General features: G+C 43.0%; 1 protein-coding gene across 2 annotated transcripts in view; it reads right to left on the reverse strand.

Moving 5' to 3' along the window:
- GRM7 (glutamate metabotropic receptor 7) overlaps positions 1-20518 on the reverse strand; it is a 399138-nt gene that overhangs the window by 107253 nt on the left and 271367 nt on the right. For both annotated transcript variants that reach the window (XM_079959692.1, XM_079959691.1), the window contains exons 6-7: positions 9964-10164; positions 8647-8786 (exon numbers count right to left, since the gene is read on the reverse strand). In XM_079959692.1, the coding sequence (XP_079815818.1) occupies positions 8647-8786; positions 9964-10164 (341 nt within the window). The remainder of the gene's footprint in view (positions 1-8646; positions 8787-9963; positions 10165-20518) is intronic.

The raw sequence follows: 20518 nt of genomic DNA on the forward strand, positions 1-20518 counted from the left end.
GAAGGGAATCCGGTTGTCTTTCTCTCTCTCATCATGGCACACCTGGCCGCTGGTGAATGTGTACCTCTACAAATGAGAATGCACAGGGAGGTTGGTATGGGAGTAGCTGTTCTTTCTGGTAAAGGTAAGTAGCAGTGCTATATGGAACTTATGTGGTCCAAGGGAGAATCCCAGTAGGGAACAATTATGGGGGATGGGGATATTGCATTGGATTCCTCCGTGGGGGCTTGCCTCAGGCATCCCACTGGGCCACTGTGGGATGCTATACTAAATAGACCTGTGGCCTAATCTAGGGTTTTTAATATGTTCTTATCTCTCTCTCTTTTTTAAAAAAGCTCCTGCAACACTCCCTCTATATTTATATCTCTCTAAATTACATGATAAAATATATTTTCCAGCTATTTTCTTAGTGTGATTCTACTTGACATTGTTTTTATTTCTTGAGACATTAAAAAAAAAAAAACAACCCACATCTGCAAGGAAAGCAACAGCAGTGTTCAGTTGCCAAGAGATAATAAACTTTAATTTGTTCCCTCACGCCACAGGTAGCGCACCTCATAATGATGTTACACTTTGCTGTCTAGGCACACGATAGCTACGGTAAGAGTGATACTCCACATCCGCTGTTCCGAAACTGCATCATGGATCAATGTGTCATGAAGAGCTGCGGAGTGCGAGCGCAGTGTGAGAAAAGCAGGGGAAAGACCCTTAAGCAGCCAGTTTTCCCGGGTGGAAAATGAAGTTTGGGACTGCATTAATGAGCTCTATTTCTGCTGCCACCGTTTCTGTTTCGAGTGTCAGCCACGGATGCTAGAAGTCTGCTTTGCTGTCATGGCATTTGTTTTTAATACCAATCAAGGCGGAGCAGACTTTTGGTCCCTGTGACTTCAGAAAACAAAACAGTAATACTTAGCAGTTAGAGGTTATGGTTGAAGTTGTTCATCAGTATGCGGATGATACCCAGCTCTACCTCTCTTTCAAATCAGAACCAGTGAAGGCGGTGAAGGTCCTGTGTGAGTGTCTGGAGGCGGTTGGAGGATGGATGGCGGCTAACAGATTGAGATTGAATCCTGACAAGACAGAAGTACTGTTTCTGGGGGACAGGAGGCGGGCAGGTGTGGAGGACTCCCTGGTCCTGAATGGGGTAACTATGCCCCTGAAGGACCAGGTGCGCAGCCTGGGAGTCATTTTGGACTCACAGCTGTCCATGGAGGCACAGGTTAAATCCGTGTCCAGGGCAGCTGTGTACCAGCTCCATCTGGTACGCAGGCTGAGACCCTATCTGCCTGTGGACTGCCTCGCCAGAGTGGTGCATGCTCTGGTTATCTCCCGCTTGGATTACTGCAATGCACTCTACGTGGGGCTACCTTTGAAGGTGACCCGGAAACTACAACTAATCCAGAACGCAGCAGCCAGACTGGTGACAGGGAGCGGCCACCGAGACCATATAACACCGGTCTTGAAAGACCTACATTGGCTCCCAGTACGTTTCCGAGCACAATTCAAAGTGTTGGTGCTGACCTTTAAAGCCCTAAACGGCCTCGGTCCAGTATACCTGAAGGAGCGTCTCCACCCCCATCGTTCTACCCGGACACTGAGGTCCAGCACCAAGGGCCTTCTGGCGGTTCCCTCACTGCGAGAAGCCAAGTTACAGGGAACCAGGCAGAGGGCCTTCTCGGTAGTGGCACCCTCCTTGTGGAATGCCCTCCCACCAGATGTCAAAGAGAACAACAACTACCAGACTTTTAGAAGACATCTGAAGGCAGCCCTGTTCAGGGATGCTTTTAATGTTTGATGTATCATAGTATTTTAATATTCTTTTGGAAGCCGCCCAGAGTGGCTGGGGAGGCCCAGCCAGATGGGCGGGGTATAAATAATAAATTATTATTATTATTATTATAAGTTACCGAGAAGGATTAGTCATAGGCCACAATTCAAATAATGAAACAACTAGCTCCACGCTCCCCAGTAAGGCTACACTACTGCGTCCCTGATGCAATATTAGCAAGGGCTGCTAACTTACAAAGAGACATCTGCTAAATGAAAATCTCGTGGGTTACTACTGCTAGCTTTGGGGTTCATCTATCATCGTCAAAAGAAACAGAAAACTCAGGAGCAGTCACACAAAGAGGGGGGAAATCACTGACAAAAAAATTACAATTCTAAACAATAGCTAGGGAAAAAGAGAAAACTCAGCTTATACAACCTCTGGCTGTGGAGCCTGTATGTTTATTGCTGCTGTTGTCCCAAGTTGCAGTACTGGCTCAAGACATTTTGCTGCCTGGGGTGGGGTACAAATGTGCTAGAGTCTTGCTGCAACATTCAGACCACAATTATTGCTTTCATGGGCTTCTTGAAACAGATCGCTTCACCACGTTGCACGGACGAGCCCCACTAAACTGAGAAGGAATTTACCTATAACCACCCACAGCTTTTGAGTTTGCACAATGCTGCGTACAATTGCTATTCCCTCAGGCCTTAGGGGTTTTTTGTTTTTACAGTCAGGCGGGATATACATGTTAAGACTGCTTCCTTCCCTCCAGACCCTCTCAAGTGGTGAAATCTACAGAGAAAGCCCTCTTGGTAGTTCCTCCATTCTCAGAGGCTGGGGGGGTGATGGTGGCCTGGGAGTGAGCCTTCTCTGTGGCAGCCCCTAAGCTGTGGAGAGGTGTGTCTATGCCTTTATTATACAGCTTTCAGAGAATGCTGAAGAAACACCTCTAGTCATACTTAGAGCAAACCCATTGAATTTAGCAGACTTGAGTATGTTTCACACTGAATACAACCCAATGAAGCTGATGATGGTCATGTCAACATGAAGAAGATGAAGAAGAAGAGTTTGGATTTGATATCCCGCCTTTCACTCCCTTTAAGGAGTCTCAAAGCGGCTAACAATCTCCTTTCCCTTCCTCCCCCACAACAAACACTCTGTGAGGTGAGTGGGGCTGAGAGACTTCAAAGAAGCGTGGCTGGCCCAAGGTCACCCAGCAGCTGCATGTGGAGGAGCGGAGACGCGAAACCGGTTCCCCAGATTACATGACTACCACTCTTAACCACCACACCACACTGGCTCTCCGCACTGCACCACACATGGACCCATCTCATCTTTGTCCAGCTTTGCCTAGACCAGGCCCTACCAAGCACACTTCCTGTTCTTGAGAGACTGAGCTGTCTTCTGCCTTCCTCCACACGCTGACACATGGCTAAAATCTTCTACTATATAATATCTTAACCACATCTGCCATTTTTACTAGGTACTTATAAAAGGCCAACCTTATACAATATGGCCTATATTCACAATATGTTTCACCGTATAATATTTGTTTATGGCACCATGTGCTTTTAAAATATTTACCTTCTACACAATGAATTCTTAAGGAAGAATTTGTGGATATGGCTGCTGAGCAGTTGTTCAAAAAGCTTTTGTGGTGCTCTCAGGGGGATTGGTTTTAAAGTGCTGCATTTTGTGATCTTAGCACCTTCACTCCCCCACAACACACCAAGGATAAGTGGTGTTTACTGTATTTGCATTGCTCTGCCAAGGAGATTGAGAAATCTATAATACACCAATTATTTATATAATCATCTCGCATTATAGGTTTGGAGTTTCCTCCTGCCAGCTAAATCTGCAGCCACCTAACACTGCTGCCTACAGCTTTTCAGAAGTGAAAAGTAACAATGTACAATTTGGACAAGAAGAAATCAGAAGTCCCCGTAATTCCAAATCTTTGGAAGTGTTCCCCTTCTGAGATTCTGGTCTGGTTTATTTGGACCAGAAAGACCTAGGTCCAGATCCTTCCTTAGTAGCCATGGAGCTCATTTGGTTACCTTGGGAAAGTTACCACATTCAGCTTAATTACCACACTGATTTGTTCTGAGGTATCTCTTTCCAGTATTCAAAAAGAATCTGCATGGACTCCTTTACTTTTCCAACTATACCAGGTCAATATATCCAGTACCCAAAATTGATGGTCTTTCAGAAATCTTGTCACAGGGATCGTATAAATTATTTCAGCTGTTTTACATTGGTAGAGACTTAAGCCCATTTTGTACACTTCATACCACTGTTGTCTGCTTTGAGAATGTCCTAGAACTTTTAAATAAACAACCTGTTTGGTTACATTTATCTAAACATTTATCGACATTTATCAAAACTTATGCTCAGGCTTGACATGAATAAACAAGAGCTTTATTGTCATTTAGCTGCCCATTAAAGTATGTTGTTAGTATATGACTAAAGATCAGAATAAGCCTATGGCCTGTCAATAGGCTGACAAATCCTCTTTCAGTTGGCTCTGTGGAAGTTAAATTCATTCACATCTTAATAACACAAGCAATGGAAAACTGTAATTAGAACTAGTGCAAATATTCTAAAATTCTCCTCTACAATTTTGCCCTAAATGTGTTCACCATCGGAACACTGTCATTTCTTGTCCTTAGATAGGATGTAATAGGTGAGAGTGGCAATGACCTGTAGCCTAGGTTAATTTATTGTTGATTCAATTGGGGGGGGGGGGGAGGCCACAGATCCATAAAGTGCTGAATAAACAAAACTGGAGGACACAAAACCAACTAAACAGCCATAAAACATTCAGTAAATTTGCCTTCTGTTTTCCAATTAAAGGTGAGAAGAGGAAAATGTGACTAAGTACATTACTTGCTTCCCATTATTTATTATTCAAGTACCTCCTGAAACATGTCAGATACGGAGAAGCTGCATGGCATCCAGATCAGACGTTTAATTACAGTGGTACCTCAGGTTAAGTACTTAATTCGTTCCAGAGGTCCGTTCTAAGCTGAAACTGTTCTTAACCTGAAGCACCACTTAAGCTAATGGGGCCTCCTGCTGCCGCCGTGCCGCTGGAACACGATTTCTGTTCTCATCCTGAAGCAAAGTTCTTAACCTGAAGCACTATTTCTGGGTTAGCAGAGTCTGTAACCTGAAGCGTATGTAACCCGAGGTACCACTGTACTCTGTTCTTCACTATGTCATTCATAATAAATACAGTAGCAATCCATAATAATAACAACAACTCTAAGGCATTGGACAGTCCAATCATAGTGCACCAACGACCTTGGAAAACTAGTGTATCTCAATCGGGGTACTTTGAATGTTGGGTCCCTTGCTGAACAGATCATGGGTAGACTGTTGAGAAATAAGTCTGAACCTGTTACTGTGAGGTTTGCACATATTACTATAAAGACTTGGTAGGGTAGCTATAAGCCAGATCTGATATTTCAAACCAATGTGATTGCCAAATGCTATAATGCTCTTTTATTTTATTTTCATTTTTTTCAAAATGCTCTGTTCATTTATGTTTTACTTACGTAATACATAACGTCTAGATGGGCTTTTGACAAACAGATCAAATGACTAAGAAAGTGATTATGTTATCATGGTATATCAAAGAATGATTTAAAATTGAAAACAAGCAACAAATCGTGTTGAATCAAATCACCACATAATCTGGATTTAAATGCTTTCTTTGCAGTATCTGGCCAGGCTCCTAGAAGGTAGAGAGAACAAAACCCATTTCGATAAGTCACTTGGCCAACACTCTCTGCCCACAACATCTATATAATAAAACATCTCTTCAACAACCTGTGACCTGCCAAGAATTAGAATTAAAATCCAGTAGTTAAATAAACTCAGATGCATCTTCATTACAACATTTCTCACTGTGGAGGCTGCGCTTCATTTCAGTCTGCCCAGAAATGCATGGTAGGCAAGCTCTTCTATCAGCAAAATATGCCAGACTATGTCAGATCACAAATTCTTATAAATGGGAGCCTTCATTTTCCAATACCTGGCTAGTGACTATCATTAACCTGGCCACTATATCATAATGGTGGATGATAAAACAATGTGAAAGTTAAATCAAATAGTACAATAAAGAACTTGGAGGGTATAACCCTTTTTAAAGACCAGTGATTCATGTGATATGTTAAAATAGGATGATGAACTAAAAAGCAAGACAGACACAGTTTCTTTTTGATAGTTCGACATTTCAGTCCCGATATTTTAATGAAAAGAATGCCCAAGTACCACAGTGGTACCTCAGGTTAAGTACTTAATTCGTTCCGGAGGTCCGTTCTTAACCTGAAACTGTTCTTAACCTGAAGCACCACTTTAGCTAATGGGGCCTCCTGCCACGCCGCCGAAGCACGATTTCTGTTCTCATCCTGAAGCAAAGTTCTTAATCTGAGGTACTATTTCTGGGTTAGCGGAGTCTGTAACCTGAAGTGTATGTAACCCGAAGTATATGTAACCCGAGGTACCACTGTATTTTTTTTTCCTATGGGAAGAAATTATTATTACTAATAATTCAGCAATATTAGGAATGCTGTCAATTGCACATGTATAAACATTCTCTCCCACATATTCACTTGCTCTCTATCCTCACCTCAACCAAATTCCTGCTGGGATAGCAAGCAGCCCAGAAGAGTCATTTCTCAATCTGTGCAGTTCTATATTAAGAAACACGTGTGTCTCAACACAATGCTCTGCCTTGAATTTCAATCTGACAACTAAAGCAACATATTGGCAGAATAATTCTGCAGAACTCTGCCTACACTAAGACAATATTCTACTGCAGTCACAGTTAACTGAGTAAGGGGGGAAAATAACATAGGATGATTTGTCTTCATGCTCTACCAACACATGTGTTCTCTCTCTCCCTCTCTCTTACCTTATGTAACATTCCAGTGTCTTCTCAGAATCAGCTCAGTGAAATCCAGCTTGGATTTCAGGCAACAATACAGTGGTACCTCGGGTTAATTACTTAATTTGTTCCAGAGGTCCATTCTTAACCTGAAACTGTTTTTAACCTGAAGACCACTTTAGCTAATGGGGCCTCCCGCTGCTGCCGCGCAATTTCTGTTCTCATCCTGAAGCAAAGTTCTTAACCCGAGGTACTATTTCTGGGTTAGCGGAGTCTGTAACCTGAAACGTATGTAACCTGAAGCGTATGTAACCCGAGGTACCACTGTATTACTGTCTAAGCAGTTAAAAAATCCAAAACAATACAATTATATTGTGTGTGTGATTTGAGCAGTTCAGCATGTAGCAGTGTGCAAATGGATGGATATTTAAGACATAGGCTTTTGCTTCAGGAAGTTGAACATTGAGTAGAACAAGAAATAGGACATCAATATTTCTACAGTTAGTACATGGTGATCAGGAAAACTGAAAGAGGTTAGGAAATGCTCATCATATATTGGGGGAAGCCAAACGTTCTTTCAGCATATTATAAATAATATTTATCCCAGCATATTGTAGTTGAATACTGGTCAATGCACTTCAAATCAGGTATCTTGTTTATTTACGATTTGCTCATACAATTTGAACACAATCACGGTGCTAGCTCAGGGGACGCTGTGGTTTCGTGCTATCAGCCACAGAGATTAATAGCCTAAGAGGGTTTACTCAGAAATGACTCTCATTGAATTCGTGGAGTTTGCATAAGATTGCAACTTTAATTTGCTACAATAACCCTTTCCTCATTCAGGCACGGTAGTGCCATAACATGCAGTGTAAAGTGGTAGTTTGTCCATCCCCAATACACACTCCTTAAAATAAAATAGAGGGATTGGTGTAGAAATATTTCCAGAGTAAAACCAGGACAGATGGATTTGATGCCTGCTTTGACATTTTCCAGAAAAGGAATGGGGAGAGCAGCATAGCTTGGAGTTGCCATTAGGTCATCTGTTTCCTATCTGATATCTCCCATCACAACCACCTTCTCCATGTAGGACACCTTCAGGTATACAAGCTGAAACCTTTGTGTGGTTTCCCTGATATTTTTTAAAAAAGAATGCCTGGGGATGTTTGAAATAGTATATCATTCCAAAATGCACAAGCAGGTATGTGGCCTGTACAGCTGGTTTGTTTTCTTGGCTGCTCTGTGTCTCAGTTTGTTACCGTTATTTAATGATGTGTTAACTGGCAGCTATAAGATGCAGCTACAGATCTTACAGTAGAACTATCAAAACATCCTTGTTTAAGTGTTGGTAGCCGCTGGTGATTCCGTACTTTTTCGTGATTTTTTTACCATAAAAAGTATCTAAAAAATACACAGTTATTGCAGAGTTGTGACTGGGGATCGGTTGTCATCGTGAGCAGGAGATTGCAAGAGGTGATTGGGTGGGTGATTGTTGCATGCGGCAATAGCTGCTTCCGATTTGCTGCTGCTGCGGCAACTGGACAGACGATCTGCGTCTTCTTATCACACCGGGTGATGATTGGCAGATTACTCACGTTGCGCTCGTCATTCTGGGGTAAATGTTCATTTGCAATCCACCCCCCCCCCCCACATACACAAAAAAAAAAGCTCCACAGCTCTGGGCAATCCCCTCCCAAAAAACCAGCTCAACAACTCAATAACTCTGGGCAATCCTTCCCTGGGCAATCTCCCCCCCCCCTTTTCTTAAATTCTAGTCCCCAGAAATAAGGGTCGTCTTATACATGGGGGCATGTTATACATGGAAAAATACAGTATTTCACAGGACTAAGTAATGTTGCAATATTGCAATGTCCACAGGTGACTTTCCCTATGCAGCAGTCTCCAGCAGCGGTAAGTATCCGACCTGAAGTAGCAGCATGCTACTCATGAGCATACCTCAAAGTAGAGAATAAAACAGGCTTACATTGAGCTGCAAGTCATCTGTCCACTGGCCAATCAGATGGTAGCCTGGAGTGCTGGTGTTTGTTGCTTGGTATTGAAAGATGTCGTAACGCCCTGGTGCATCACCATTCTTATTAAACATCACTGGAGTGCCAGCACTGCCTGAGGAAGGAAGTCAAGCAAAAGGAAAGAGAGAAAAGACCCAACACTTTACAATATTTCCTTTTGTTATGTACTGAGTTGAATAGGATCCAAAATGCAGCAGTCTGATTGGTCCTAGAACAATAGGATTCAGAATGCAGCAGTCTGATTGGTCCTAGAACAATACAGCAGTATGATTGGTCCGCAGGAGCCACCCAATCCAGCTCCTGGTGGAAGTGAATCCGCAACCTGATTGGCCTACAGGAGAATCCTGGAATTAGCCAATCACGAGTGGCCCATTGTGTAAATAATGTATATAAAGCAGATATTTTGGGGGAACTTTCATTCCTCACTACTATGAGCTGAATAAAGAGCATGAAATCCACACTCGACTGTGAGTATATTTCACCTTTCTTTGTTCTCTGGTGGTTGAAGAGCTTTGAGGATGGGATTACAGCTCAGACAGCAACCTCCCATCACTGTACATTTTAAATGAACATTTTAAAACACCCTTCCCTGTCTTCTCTTCTGTCATTTCTGGGATTCATTGTCCTGACTCCCCCCGCCCAATGCCAGCTAGCTGAAACACGTAGCAGTCTTGGTTCCAGTCTAATTCATACATATGAACCAATATATGAGGTGGGTCCATTCCACTACAAAAAGGGGGGGATTCTTGGGTGGAAATCTGTGCTGTGAATGGAACTTCTTGATTATTGTGTTTTCCCTCAGAAAACATTCCATCTGCTTCAAAGAGATATTGCCACCAGAAGACAGTGAATCTTGACTAGCATCCAGAAATAGCTTCTTCCTCCAGAATATGTTCTTATTCCAGTAATCAACACAGTTGTGGAGTGGAGAACAACAACAGAGGAGACTGGGGAAAAGCTGTTCCTGATTTATCCTTAAGTTCATCTTCCCTTAGTCTCTTTCAGGAAAATAAAAGTAACAGGAGTGAGCATATCACTAGCCCGGGTCCAGATATCACCCTAAGCCAAAGCATGGCTTAGACTTGGGTACTGCAGCAGCTTTCACCTTTTTTTTTCAGCCGGCTAGCCAGCCAGCCCTGTATACTGTGTACTAAGTTCCCTTGAAGGCAACACAAATCACTTTGCTTTAAAAATATTTATCAGGATTGGGAAAGGGTCAGGTAGTTAATTCGAACCAAATCTCTGAGACGGATGGATGATTGTGGACTCACCGTTGAAGTTAACACTGCGGATGTACTTCAGCAGCTTCTTGCCCCCTGCATGCTCCATCTCTGGGCAGACACCAGAATAATCACTGCACAGATCCTTGTTCATCTGATGGAGGGCATGAGCCATGGCATAAACAGCATCGATCACAAACTGAACTCTCCCCTCCTGCTCATAGTGGGAGTCTTTCCCAATTCTCTCCTGTCCTGTACAGTTAAAGAAATACACACAAAAGATATCTATTGAGGAATAGAATTATTCCCATGATTAAAGTGCCATGTCCATTTCAAAAACCACTGATGAGAGAGAGAGAGAGAGAGATTTTTTGGAAGTTTTTTTTATATAGTTTTAACACACAAAGCTCATTATCGTGAATAAGACCAGCTCAAGGAGTACTAATTAAATTATCTGAAATATATTTAATTGAAGAAGAAGCACAAGCAAGCTGCATTTTAAAGAGAACTGCTTTTAGTTTTAACATAGTCTGAAAGTTAACCAGACCCCCCGATAAGTAGCCCATCTGGCCCAGTGCTCTGGGTTGTATCTGACTTAAGTCATACTCAATGCGCACCGATTGAAATCAGTTCACGTAAGTTAATCAGGTCCATCAAGTCCAAAGGGCTGACTTTGTAGGATACAACCCTTTGATTGGCAGGGGCCTGGTTCACATATTACAGTAAGCCAAATGTGTGGGTTCCCAAAGAGGAGCTCACAACAGCTTTACTCCATCCCAGAATTGCCTGCAGCTTCTGGTTTGCAAGGGACTAGCTTAACCACAAGCCTGGGTTCAAGCAATATGATAATTCAAACTTTGGCTTAGCTTAAAAAGGTAAAGGTAAAGGGACCCCTGACCATTAGGTCCAGTCATGGCTGATTCTGGGGTTGCGGCGCTCATCTCGCTTTATTGGCTAAGGGAGCCGGCGTACAGCTTCTGGGTCATGTGGCCAGCATGACTAAGCTGCTTCTGGCAAACCAGAGCAGCGCACGGAAACACCGTTTACCTTCCCGCCAGAGTGGTACCTATTTATCTACTTGCACTTTGACGTGCTTTTGAACTGCTAGGTTGGCAGGAACAGGGACCGAGCAATGGGAGCTCACCCTGTTGTGGGGATTTGAACCACCGACCTTCTGATCGGCAAGTCCTAGGCTCTGTGGTTTAACCCACAGCACCACCTTAGCTTAGTGCGGTAAAAAAAATAGCCGGGGAAAGAGAAAAATGTCTTCAAGCTCTAATTTGGGAGCGTTACATTTGTGTGATTCTGGTAAGCCAAGCTTACCATGTGATGTGAACCAGCCCAATGTGTGCTCTAACATTGAGCTATGAGACTCGCATTTAAAGCAGCCCAGGAGAATCCCAGGAACTGCAGTTTGCTGAGGGTGCTGGGGATTGTAGCTCTGTGAGGGGTAAACTACGATTCCAGGGATACTCTGTATGTGCTTTAAATATGTGGTGTGTATGCAGCCTTAGCCTCTGTTCCAACTCCAGAATGAAGATACCTACAGTGTCGTGCACATTCAGCTACTGTATTTGTCTGTTAAAACCAAAACCAAAGATACCCCTACAATATGCAACAAATAATACTTATCTGAATGGGAAGAAATCTTGCTTTTTTATTTTAAAAAAGAAAAAAGACACACTTCCAATTTTGAAGTCTGATGGTATGCATACTTTTCAAATCCCAGACTCTTAATTTAAAGATGCAGACAGATTTGAGAAGGAAAGAGTAGTTTCTGTGGCAAACTGAAGGGTGCTCAAGAGAATTTGGTTAACCAGCAATCTGGGGGAGTGCGGTGCGTATGCAATTCAAGAGGCCTTCCTTTCGTCTCCCCCCAAGAGATAAAAAGAGTTCATCTGAATTCATAGAATGCTATTCAAATGTTGCATTTGCAATGCAGAAATCCATTCCATTCCCCCCAACTTCCACTGTTAAAAGAAGCCCTGCTGTTTTCAACTCATAAGAAGGAGGTGTATTTCTTTTTTTTTCTTTCTCTTTTTTTGGACACCGTGGTGCTGGTTTATAAAACCAGCACACGTTTATGTATATATTCTTTAGTAACTAGAGTGAAGGCTTGAGGGTTGTCCACAAAAGTGCAGAGCTTATTTTCACCTTTCAATCATGTACATGGGTAAACAAACACAGAAAAGGTTTCCAATGAAGTAGCCTTTTTAAATGTTCTTCCATAGGCATATGGTTTTCATTGAATTTTCTCCCCAAGGCTGTGTACCCAACTTCACGATCTTGTGGCGACAGTGAGCGCCACTTGTAGGGATGGCTAGTCCTGTTTCGCTGCCTGACATGAAACGGAAAGGTGCCATCCCTGCCCTACCAAAGCCTTGCTTAACAGAGTTGCGCAGCAGTGGCTCCAGCAAATCTCACCATTGCCACCACTGTGAAACCTGTGGTGGTTTGGATGCCTGCAGGGGCACCCTCCTATGGGATTCTATTGCCTGAGGCAACTACTTCAGTCTGCCTCATGGGTGGGCTCACAGGGTTCTGGGAGAAGGGGGGTCTGGAATGCTTTCTACTGATAACATGTCAGCCAGCTACTCTGGCTCTGCTCCCACCCTCCCATTATTTCCCAACTTTGTCCCTCATCTACGTATGAGCTGTGACCTTCTGCAAACCACTGTTGTAAATCTATACGATCTTCCATATAGAGGAGGGGGAGGCGGTCTCCACCATTCCTCCTCTGTCCAGTCCCTGACACTTTAGAAGATCTGAATTCAGATGCCTGCTCAGCCATCAAGAATTCACTGAGCCTCTTCAGGAAAGAATTAGCCTTCCTTACTCCTTCATCTGTTATGCAGGCAATTGTATCACTGATTGTGAAGAAATAGCTAAAGACAGTAAAGCAGTCAATGTGCTGAAAAAGCACTAGAGAAATGTTTAATAATAAATCAGAGATTGACAAATGCTCTGACACAGAATAATAATGAAACTGGTGAAGCTTGCTGCTGCTCTTGGGAGCTTGTTGCCAAGTGCACCAAAGAGAAAACTGATGAGTTCAGTTATCCAGCAAAATCCATAAATATGGTGGTGTCAGAACTGTATGGGTATCCTGGGTCAAGACGCAATTTAGACACAGGAATTGCAGTGGGCAATGGGGAACATGCCTCTCTACTTCCCTATGCACCTTAGGTAAGGAGTGATGTTTACACTCCACTTGGAGGTATACACATGCTGCCACCATTTTTTATATTTTCTTGCCACTCAGAACTGGGGGCAGTGGCGGGAGAGATTATGTAAATCAGGCCACTGCATGTATCAGCATCCATGAGGCATGTCCCACCATGCATTAGTTTAGTGGATGATGGGGGAGGTGGGCTCATACCTCCAACACCAGAAATTGCAGCCACCTAGAAGTATTTACTTTAAATCTAAGAATCCTAAGCAAATGAACATAAAAAGAGTACTGCTCAATTAGATCAAAGACTTGCATCTTGTTTTCTATGGTGGCCAGTCAGATGCCTCTAGGAAACCCACAAGCAGGATATGAAGGCATGAAATATTTCCCATGTTGCTTTCAAGAAAGTGGTATTTTGATGGCATGCAGCCTCTGATCCTGGAAGCAGTGAGTCTTGTTGTTCGGGTATAGTCAAGACACAGGTATAAGGGACACTGTGGCACTGTGGTCTAAACTACTGAGTCTCTTGGGCTTGCCGATCGGAAGGTCGGTGGTTCAAATTTGTGTAGTGGGGTGAGCTCCTGTTTCTCTGTCTCAGCTTCTGCCAACCTAGCAGTTTGAAAGCACACCAGTGCAAGTAGATAAATAGGTACCGCTGCGGTGGGAAGGTAAATGGCATTTCCATGCGCTCTGGCTTCCATCATGGTATTCTGTTGTACCAGAAGCAGTTTAGGCATGCTGGCCACATGACCCGGAAAGCTGTCTGTGGACAAATGCCGGTTTCGTCAGCCTGAAAAGTGAGATGAACACCGTACCCCATAGTCGCCTTTGACTAGATGGACTTAACCGTCCAAGGGTCCTTTACATTTCCCTTTCCCTTACAATCAAGAAAAGCTAGATGTCAAGCACGGCCCACGCAAACAGTTTGCAGCTGACTATAATTCACTGCACATTCATTTTGAACCAGTGCCTTCAGATGAATGCTTTCTGGAATTGGAATATTCTCATTGAATACAACACCCCAATATGCTTAACAACCGATTTGCATTGAGCTGGTTATGGCACTGTGGCATACACAACAGCAGCAACAAGCATATTTTACTCCCACTGCCCCACACATTTGTTCCAGTTGATGCCTTTTATCTTCATATAACATTGTGCGAGGCAGGCTCCAAATGTGGCAAGCTGCAGGACTCCGCTTGAAGAGAGGTGCTATGATTAAGATATTCCCTGGGTTAAAGCTCAATTATAATTCACTACAGGACTAGCCATGATTAATTTCTCTCAACTAATCCAAGAGGGTGAAAAATGGCCTGAGCTTTGATAATTCACCAACTGTCCCTTTTTTTATTATCATGCCGTGCCATACTCATTGATTACAGAGTGTATGACATTGCAAGGCGGTGACATTACAGTAGTATCAAAATTGTCTTTCTCTGAGATCCAGAAACAAATCTGTAATGCAGTGGAAAAAGCACACTAAGAGACTCAGAGAAGCAGTCTTAGAATTTAAAAATGAAGACAAACAGGATTTAATTAGCCACACTAAATTTGAGGTCATATGTGGCAAACTGAAAGTGTGGGTGAGCGGAATTTAGTGTTGCCGCTGTGAAAGTGTAAATGAAACCTTCTTAAAGGGGTGTGGACACTTCCTAGGAAAACAAACTGGCAGAAAGCATGGTTAAACCTGGAATTATTAAAAGACAGAGAAGATCAGGGTCTGGGTGAGGAAAAATTGGTATGTTTTCTGCAAGAGCTTCATCTGGTCCCAACTCTTGGAGAGGTGTTGTTGGCGTGATTGCCCTCACACATCGGCAATCAACAGAGCCAGGAAAATGGCTAATCGTGCAGTGGCACAAAAGGTGCAGCTATTGAATGGTTGGGTGATACAGCACCCCATCATTACTTTTGACCAGGAGGCCTTGTTTCACAATGATGGCATTCAACTTTCCAGTTGGGGAAATGATATTTGGCTGGTTGACATAGTGGAGGGCATTAGAGATTGGTTGCAGGTGTGAGGGTGTTGCTTGTGAGCCCCTTTGCCTCGAGTGGCAGTTAGGCATTGGGTAAGCCTTTGTTTATGAGAGAGGAGGTTGTACCCTCCGTCTGCCCCTCCTTGATAAGGGTATCCTGTTATAGGGATCCGGGAGTGTGGATCCCGTCCGAAGCCTGGTCGTGGGCTAGGGCCATGCCACAACCCATTGGGGACCCTGGGGGTGCGCTGATTTGATGTACCGTATTTTTTGCTCTATAAGATGCACCAGACCACAAGACACACCCAGTTTTTGGAGGAGGAAAACAAGAAAAAAAATATTCTGAATCTCAGAAGCCAGAACAGCAAGAGGGATCGCTGCACAGTGAAAACAGCAATCCCTCTTGCTGTTTTGGCTTCTGTGATAGCTGCACAGCCTGCATTCGCTCCATAAGACGCACACACATTTCCCCTTACTTTTTAGGAGGGAAAAAATGAGTCTTATAGAGCAAAAAATATGGTATGTGATAGGGCTCCCCCACTGGTGGTTTACCCTTAGTGGGATGCCCTGCAGATGGGCAGGAGTCATAATATACTGTAGTCTGGTTTCACCAATGCCTAAGCCAAACCACTCACATCTGTAACCAATAAAGTTGTGGGCTATTTTATCCCATTTACCTAAATATTTGTGTCTGTGTGTTTATTATCTAAGAGAACTGTGGGGTCTGGGGCCTCATCATGCAAAGGAATGTCCTCACTTACTAACCTTCAAAAATGTTTGGGTAGTGTGTCAACAAATAGCAGTCATTTTGACACCTAGCTGTGTTAATTGGTTATCTGCCATCCTGAGTTCTATACTGGAAGAAGGGCAGGATATAGGAAGCTTGCTTTAAAAAAAAAAAAAAAATGTACAGAGGGTGACCGCAGTGGAACCTTGGAGCTTTCAAAATGTTACCTAAAACTAAAACCTTACATTATTGTGGGCAGGTCTATGGATGGGCAATTTTAAAACCAGGAAGAATAGCATGAAATGGAAAAATTTTGGTGGAATTAAGCACTGGGATCCCCCAAAGATCTGATCAGAAGGTTGGCGGTTTGAATCCCTGTGACAGGGGTGAGCTCCTGTTGCTCGGTCCCTGCTCCTGCTAACCTAGCAGTTTGAAAGCACATCAAAGTGCCAGTAGATAAATAGGTACCGCTCCGGTGGGAAGGTAAACGGCATTTCTGTGCGCTGCTCTGGTTCGACAGAAAGCAGGTCATGCTGGACACATGACCCAGAAGCTGTACGCCAGCTCCCTCAGCCAGTAAAGTGAGATGAGCGCTGTAACCCCAGAGTCATTTGCAGCTGGACCTAATGGTCAGGGGTCCCTTTACCTTTACCTTTAATTGGAGTTGGGGAGCACTAAAGTACTTGCGTTTGTTGATTCCAAACTATGCACAATGGTGAAACCCCCAAAAGACTGTGGATAACTACAAGGGGATTTCCAAATAGCTTGCCTGGATAACAAAATGACAGATGAGATTCACTTATATAAACACAAAGTGACTGCTTCAAATATACATTAATGGGGTCCAAATTAGCAGTGGCTGTCCAAGAGCTATTTGGGTCATGGTCTACAGCTCACTAAAAACATAAGCTATGTGCAGCAGTGGTAAAAAGGGGTGTGGTAGAAATTCTTAAGGAAGGGACGGAAATGTACAAGTGTCATGACACCTTTGTGCTGCGTCCTGGCCTGCCAAAGAGCCTATTTGGCCGGGTGGGTCAGTTATTACAGCACCAAGGAGAGCTCCTCATGACAACATGCTCCAACAGGAGCTGGAAGTGATCTGAGGTCTTTTGCACTTCTGCCTCCAGTCCACCTCTCTTGCGCTGTGTTAAAAAATTGTTGACCTTTAATGGCTACAAGGGTGAGATCTGGTAAATGACATATACATGGATGGCTACTGATTTCATTCCAAGTGTACCCAGGGCTGCTGAACAAGGTGTTATCACACACACACACACACACACACACACACACACACACACACCTTCAGAGAGCGAGTCCCCCGCATCCAAAGGAACTGCTGTATCTTTGCTGGGTCAAGACACACACTTTTAGGAAATATAATTCAGAAAGAAGGTTCCTTCTTTACACCAGTAAATAAGGGCTGCTTTACACATTATTCACAGCCCCACCTTGTACACACACAAGGTACCCTAGCCAATCACAGTTCCCCGGCAAGTGTGCCTATATGATACACATGTTTCCAAAAAAGTGTTTATTGCAGTCATGCTTGACATATTTACACTCACATGTGTGTGTGTGTGTGTGTGTGTGTGTGTGAATCCAAATACATGATAGGAAAAATAGCCCTGAAGAGGAGGTTTCAACTGAAGTATATAAGTATTATCCTGCATTATGCTAGCTATGATAGAAGCTGGAATACAATCAGTCCACACATTCAAACTTTCAGTTTGTAATCACTTGATAAACAAATCTATTTTTATTCTTCTGCCCTATGAATTGAGGATTGCATTTACTGGGTATATTTTGTCAGTAATAGTATTCAGAGCAATATCAGGCAGATATGCAGGCAAACAATATCATCAGTTCATCTGCCTGTGTGAAGAAATAACTTGAGAAAACCATAGACTATGGCCTATGCAGAAATCCTCCTGAAAAGCAGTAAGCTATCTTGAGGAATCAGTCCCACAGAACAGACCACTGGCTGCAACAGTTGTGAGGAATGGAAGGCAAGGCTGATAAGTTTGGTCCCATATGAAATATGCACCATGTTTTAACTTTTATATTATGTGCTGGCAGAATGGAAATGCACAGGTATAGCAATGCTGAATAATGATGTCAAGGCATGAAGGAGAGGGCCAAACACAAACCATTGCAGAGCACTGGGTTTGATCTGTCAAATACTGGACATAGACAATAATGTTGTTATGTGTTCAGTAATTTGCAATGATTGCTATATACAGTGTATAACCGAAATAAAGTGTGTTGTTCCCCAATTTAGCCCTGCTTCTGCTTGCCGTTCCTTCCTCTGTTGGCTCCACTGTGCCAAATCATAGATTGTATCTCTTATATATCCTCTTGTACTCTGTAAAGCGTTGAGCATGTTGACTACGTAAGTAAGAAATAAATGGACCAAAAGAATGAAACATCAAGTTCCTCTGTCCATTAGAATGCTCTCCTGGTACTCCACATATCGGCAATATATTTTTCCAGCTTTAAAATATAGTTCTACTCATGAATCATGACTTGTTCCTTATACTTTTATAGCAGATAACTGCTCAAGCTTAACCACAAGCTAGAGCTAAAATGAAAAAAAAAAAAAAGGATCCTTGTCCCATGACAATTCTCCTAAATGTTTGATGCCACTTAGTATTCACGTCTGGTGGTGTGACAAAATGGAACCAGAGAGTGCTTTGGCATTGCAGCTAGAATGAGTCAGCTCCTGAAAGATAAATGTACTTGATGTAGGACCCGGAATGCTGTGCAAAATGGCTGAGTCTGCTTTGTGTCATCTTATATGGGAACAGTCATGACTTTTTCAGTGAGAAAGTGGCAAGACTTCTGAACATCATTCCTCAAAGCTCTACAGCTAAGCTTTTGTCACGGGCTCTCTCTTTCAAACTCTGTCCTGCCTAACCTCCACAAAGCACATTGCTTCAGGTAAGTAGCAAGTAGAAATATCACGAGATCAAGACTGATTTTAAAATGTCACTGAGAATAGGCTAATGGATACTCAACAATGTACTGCTGGGAGCCTTTTGAACCCCTTCTTGGCCCCTGGCAGAGCAGACTAAAGCTGCAATCAGCACTTTATTCCAATTCCCTGATGTTTCCTTACCTACTAATTTTTGCATTTTATACAATGTAAGATCGACTACCAGAATCTAGTGGAAACTTAGTGTTTATTTCTGTGTTAATTTGTGTGTGTGTGTGCGCGCACACAGGCAGGCAGGCAGGCAGGCAGGCAGGCAGACAACATTTGCAACCCTGTTAACCTGGAAAATTATGGAACAAAATCTGGGGTGGTATTCTGGCATACAGTTCTTTCCTGTTATTTTCATGTATGAATCACTGGGGAGCAGAAGCACACATGGGCATGGCAGGGTGGTGTTGGTGACACAACATGTCCAATGACATCTGCTGTTGTGTCACACTATGCTCACTGTTGTGAATGAAATTTAGCATGCCATGGCGGTATATTGAGAAAAGAAAAAATCCACAGTTCTGTAACACCATCTACAATGCACTGTAAAAGAAATGGTAGAAACCAGTACAGAAGTGCTAGCTGTATTAACAGGAAAGCTAACATGTCTGAATCTACCCTAAGCACAGCAGTGGGTGTTTGGGAATCCTATTGGTACTACTAAGCCAGTAAGAGCTGCTGCGCCATTCTTGAATCTATTGGGATAGCCTTAATACAGTCTTGTGAGTTGTCACCCTGCTCCTTATGGCAAAATGCAGAACTGATCTATTGATTCAGTCTATATTTCCTTACCTGAACATTGGAAATACGAATATTACCAACATCCTAGATGTTAGCAATTCATAGTTAGAGCAGCATAGCCTTTTATAATGTGTGTTTGCATGCATAGTGGGTGCTGCATCGTCTGGCATGATGGGGGACGTCTGTGGAAATGTTCGTCCCTATGAACTTGCAAAGTGTTTCTACTTGGAAACACTCTTAAGTCTCTGTGCATGCGGTGACTGCAAAGAGCGTTAGAGCATACATAGAGGGAATTAGGGCATCTTTCCTTTTATGTTCACTGCATAGCATTGAGAACATCTAGGCCATATTCACTGAATGCTACATTCAATAAGACATTAGTGCCTAATGTTAAGCCATAAAAAAAAAAAAAATCTATTGAATAAAAGCAAACACCCATCCTATCCAACACCCACAGTACCAGGCAGGTGTCTCTGAGAAAGATCAGATGTAGGCCACAAAGGCAATACCTTTCCCTGATATTGCTCCCTAGCAACCAGAATAATTAAAAACACACCCCTTATTCAGCATTCTTTTTGCTGAACAGTCTAAAAATATATATTAAAAATGCCCATGATCTAATTAAATATGTTAGTAACACTGCCCATGATAATGGAATGTACCGTGAGTACAAAAGCAATATAATATCTTTAGGTAATGAATGCATTCAACAGAAGTACACATGACGGCATGATGCAGCCTATATCATTTTGGTTATGGTGTTAGGAACATAGGAGTCCATTGGTCCATCTTGTTCAGAACCATCCACACTGAGTCGCAGTGGATCTCCAATGTTTTAAACAAGATTCTCCCCTAGCCCCACTTGCAGATGCAGTAGATTGAACCTAAGACCTTCTGCATCCAAAGCAGCTGCTTGGCCCCACTGAGCTACATCTGTTCCCCAAACATCAGCTTTGGGTTTCTCCAAGACGAGAGATTGCCATTGCCACAAAGGGGCTTTACATTAAAAC

The sequence above is a fragment of the Podarcis cretensis genome, assembly GCF_951804945.1.
Source record: "Podarcis cretensis genome assembly, chromosome: 2".
In the NCBI taxonomy this organism is placed as follows: domain Eukaryota; kingdom Metazoa; phylum Chordata; class Lepidosauria; order Squamata; family Lacertidae; genus Podarcis; species Podarcis cretensis.